Genomic DNA, 4179 nt, shown 5'->3' on the forward strand with positions numbered 1-4179 from the left:
CCGGCTTGATCCTGCCGAGGAAGTCCAGGGAAGCAAAGGGATGGGGTGGGAGCTGTGCTGATAAGGAGCAGCCTCCTGTGCTCCCCATTAGCCTCTCGCCTTTCCCTCGCTAACCTCGGATGTGGCTGGGGCAGGAAGCGGCGCCCGGCAGAGGCAGGGCAGCCTGTAGTGCATCTGCAGCGTAACGCCGACCCACGGGCTTCTGCGGTGCCAAGAACCCCATTAGTGCCTGCACCGGCCCCCACCGCTGCCACCAGCGCCTCTCAGCCTCCAGCAGCCCATTTCGGAGCCAGCTCCTCTCTGCAGGGATTTTACCCTGGCACCCTTTGCCTTTAATCATAGCCAAACCCTCGCTCCTGTGGGATCTCCCTGGGAGAGGGTTTTGCCAGATCTGGTAACCCCAAACCCCAGCACGTGGGGTCAGCGGGCACAGGGTTCAGGGTCTCTCTTCCGCAGGACCTGCCATCCCTACGCGTATCCTCCCACGGTGGCCGCCTGCGATGAGGGGAGACAGAGAGTGAGGAGCCCCCAGCCCCCACATGAACCCCTTCCCGTAAGTGCCTCTGGTTTGCTCTGGCGCGCGCGGGGTTCGGCTCGCTCCCAGCTGTGCTGGTGCTAAATGGCCCCTCTTTAATATTTGATTCCCTCTAAGTGCTTGCGCAGTCCCATGCTGGCCAGCTGAGGCAGCTCCGAGCAGGGCGGCACCCAGCTGCTCAGCCCCCGAACCCGTCCCAGCATCACTGCTGGTCCTGGGGCAAAGCCCCTGTGTCCCCAACCCTGCCTGCAGCGAGCAGTGGGTGAGAATCTGGGTCACGGTTGCACCGGAGCAGGAGGGGAGGAGAGGATGGGGAGGGGATGTGGGTGACAGTGGGGTTTGAGGTGCGCAGCACGGGGCTGCTGGGGCTGGTGCATCCTTGCCCAGCCACGATCACACCGCGGGGAGATCCCCTCTCTGGTCGCTGTGGGGAGGGGGGTCGGATCCTGCTGCACCAAGCCGGATGGCAGCCAAGGGCATTCCATGGCTGTGAGTCTTTGGGTGATGCGGGCAGCAGGGCGGCATTATACCGTGGGGTCCTGGTGCCCGGCCACGCTGGAGCAAGCACAGGGACAGAGAGGATGGGGGATGGAGGACCGAGCCGTGGCACCCACGTGGCATCACTGTGGGACAGGAGGGGAGGAATTTGCCACCTCCCAGGGAGAAGAATCCCAGGGGTTGCAGGAAAGGCTGGTGGTTCCTCGGGGACCCAGAACTGTCACACCGAGGCCTGACCGCATGTCTCAAGGGGACTGATGCCTTTGGGGCCACCGCTGCCGTCCCTTGGGGACTGGAGAAAACAAACAGTGGCAAGTTTTCGCTCTTGTCTCATGGAAAACGCCGCCGCCATCCTCGCACTGCGGCAGTGAATCACTGCCACACTCTGCCAGCTGCCCGTGCGAGGACAGGGATGGCGACAGGGACGTGCCCCAGCCACCACACAGCAGACATGGGGGCTGACGGTGCAGCCGGTGATGGAGGCAAGAGTGGGGTGCTGCTGTGCCGGATGGGTGCCAGCGCCCTCAGCCCTGCAGCCCGCCTGCATGCGGCCCCAGAGGAGCATGTTGCAATGCCGGGGGCCGGAGAGGGGGTGGTGAGTGGGGGGGTGCCAGGCTGCCGTACACGGCACAGGGCTCGCCCGGGACATGGGGACGCAGAGCAGGGATGGATGCAGGACCAGCTGATGGGTTTGGCACTGATCGGGGTTGGCTTGAGGTTTGACCTGGGGACGGGGACAGAGGGCAGGTGGCAGTGCCACCCTGTGTGAGGAGAAGGCAGGGGTGCCAGGACCTCCATGGCGAGGGAGCACTGCAGTGGGGTCTTTGCAGAGGCAGTGGGCTGGGGTACAGCTGGGCAGCCCACGGGGGCCACCGCGCCAGGGACGGTGTCAGCCAGCGGTGAGGGGATGGGGAAGACAGGGTAGCAATGACATCCACAGCCTGGAGAAATGGGTTGCAAGAGGAAGAGGAGGGGTCTGGTCCCTGCTGTCACCATGCCTCTGCCTCATCCCACATCACCCCCTTTGCAGCCTGGACTAATTAGCAATGGAGGTGGCAGCCCTGGGCTTTTCCAGATGCCGGATGCTTCCCGGCCCCGGGTCACTGCCCAGCAAGCCAGCGTGGCATCAACCGCCTGCCCACGACCGCAGCTGTCCTCGTGCACCCCACCACATCCACCGGGCCAACGTCCCAGTGAGAAACCCTTGACTCCAGCTGCGGTGGGGCCATGGAGGGGAGAACAGGGATGTCACACGTGCAGGCCAGCTGTGGGGGCCACGGCTGTGGGTTGGCCACGGTGTCGGCACCAGGAGGTGCAGCACACGACTCCAGGCATGGACGTGCCATCCCGTGCCTCAGTTTCCCCTGCAGGAAAGGAGGTCTCTCCCTATTGAGACAGAAGTGCAGAGAGGAAGGAGCAGGGATGGGAGAGGGTGTCAGGATCAGGCCATTGTGCAGCCGCCCTGTGCCTGTGAGAGCACCCCATCCTTCAGAGCAGGTCCCCCCTGCCACCGCAGAGGGCAGATGTCCTCAGGGGTGTCTGGCCATGTCTGCCCCAGGGTGGGAGGAAGCCAGTGCCATCAGAGCCAATCTGCCAGTGCCGCGCTTCTCCAAACACCCACCGCGCCGGATTAGCCCCATGGCAACAGCCCCATGTGGCTCGCGGCGGGGGACGGTTAATCCCGGCCAGCTGCGGGGCTGGGGCCCTCCCTGACCGCTGCTACTGCTGCATCCAGAGTGGTGCCAGCCCGGCACGTGCTGTGGTGTCCACATCTCCATGTTTGCAGGCTCACGGTGGGCGATGGGTGGGCTTCACTACGGGGCCCAGCCCTAAACCCCCCTCCTTGTCCCTGCAGGGCAAGGCGGGATCAGTGCCGGCACCAGAGGGGGGCACACGCCATGGAGCTGAGCCAGAACGGTGCCTGAAGCCACCGGAAGGAGCAAGATGGGGTGGGGGGATATGGAGCCCCCCAACGGCAGCACAGCCAGCCAGTCAGACACGTGCTTCGGGGTGTTCAACGCCAGTGATGGCCGTGACACTGCACAGAACAGCATCACCTCTCCCTGGTTCTCCACTGCCTTTGGCCTCATTGGCCTCTGCTCCAACCTCTTCGCCCTCTGCGTCCTGCTCAGCTCCTCCCGTAAGCTGTCCAGCCGGGCCCGCTCCTCCTTCCTCATCTTCCTCTGCGGGCTGGTGGTCACAGACTTCATGGGGCTGCTGGTGACGGCCTCGGTCATCATCCCCTACCACTTCATCAAGTTTGCCTGGGCCGAGGTGGACTCCAGCTGCCACCTCTGTAACTTCCTTGGCTTCTCCATGGTCTTCTTCGGACAGTGCCCACTGCTGCTGGGGGCCACCATGGCTGGGGAGAGGTTCTTTGGCATCAACCACCCCTTCTCCCGCTCCGCCAGCATCTCCAAGCGCCGCGCCTGGTCCATCGTGGGGCTGGTGTGGGGCTGCCCCTGCCTGCTGGGGCTGCTGCCAGTGCTGGGGCTGGGGCGGTACACGCTGCAGTACCCTGGCTCCTGGTGCTTCCTCACCCTCTTGCCCGACACCGGTGATGTCATCTTCTGCCTGCTCTTTGCCCTGTTGGGCATCTTCTCGGTGCTGCTCTCCTTCATCTTCAACACAGTCAGCGTGGTGACACTCTGCCGTGTCTACCATGACCGGGAGTCCGTGCAGCGGCGCCGAGACAGCGAGGTGGAGATGATGGTGCAGCTCGTGGGCATCATGATCATCGCCACCATCTGCTGGATGCCCCTCCTGGTGAGGCCCTGGGTCTTGGTGTTCCCCCCTCCATGTCTTTCCTGGCTCTTGCTTTCCCCCCATGCAGTTCCTGGGTGAGGTCCCAGGCCTCGGAGTGTTCTTCATGACATGTTCCTGCTGGTGAGGTCCCAGGTCTGGGGATGTCCCTCCTGGGTTTCAGTGTCCCCTGCCACCACTCTGCACCCTGGGTTGGCACCTGAGTGATGGGTCTGGGGCTCAGCACCGCTCACAGACAGAGCGGGTGCTCCCCAGCAGCAGGTGCCCCAAACCAACCTGGGACCCCTCTCCAAGAGGCTCGATGCCCAGTCTGGACCCTCATCGTCCCCCCACCCCGGGGCAGCTCATGGCCTCTGTGTGGATCCCCCACTGGCTGACACCTT

At 64.2% G+C, this 4179-nt stretch overlaps 1 protein-coding gene across 1 annotated transcript; it reads left to right on the forward strand.

The window, feature by feature from the left end:
- The first annotated feature begins 2992 nt into the window (after nt 1–2992).
- TBXA2R (thromboxane A2 receptor) lies at nt 2993–3923 on the forward strand. Its single transcript, XM_009880626.1, has 2 exons — nt 2993–3799; nt 3867–3923. The coding sequence occupies exons 1-2, from the start codon at nt 2993–2995 to the stop codon at nt 3921–3923; spliced, it is 864 nt and encodes a 287-aa protein (XP_009878928.1).
- The last annotated feature ends 256 nt before the right edge of the window (nt 3924–4179 follow it).

Source organism: Charadrius vociferus, unplaced genomic scaffold (assembly GCF_000708025.1).
Source record: "Charadrius vociferus isolate BGI_N301 unplaced genomic scaffold, ASM70802v2 scaffold702, whole genome shotgun sequence".
Classification (NCBI taxonomy): domain Eukaryota; kingdom Metazoa; phylum Chordata; class Aves; order Charadriiformes; family Charadriidae; genus Charadrius; species Charadrius vociferus.

What these genes read in the sequence shown, in the direction of transcription:
- TBXA2R (XM_009880626.1), top strand. Translation starts at nt 2,993, where the DNA reads ATGGAGCCCCCCAACGGCAGCACAGCCAGCCAGTCAGACACGTGCTTC. An exon ending in TCTGCTGGATGCCCCTCCTG is followed by an intron (nt 3,800 to 3,866) that starts GTGAGGCCCTGG and finishes CCCCCCATGCAG; the next exon opens with TTCCTGGGTGAGGTCCCAGG.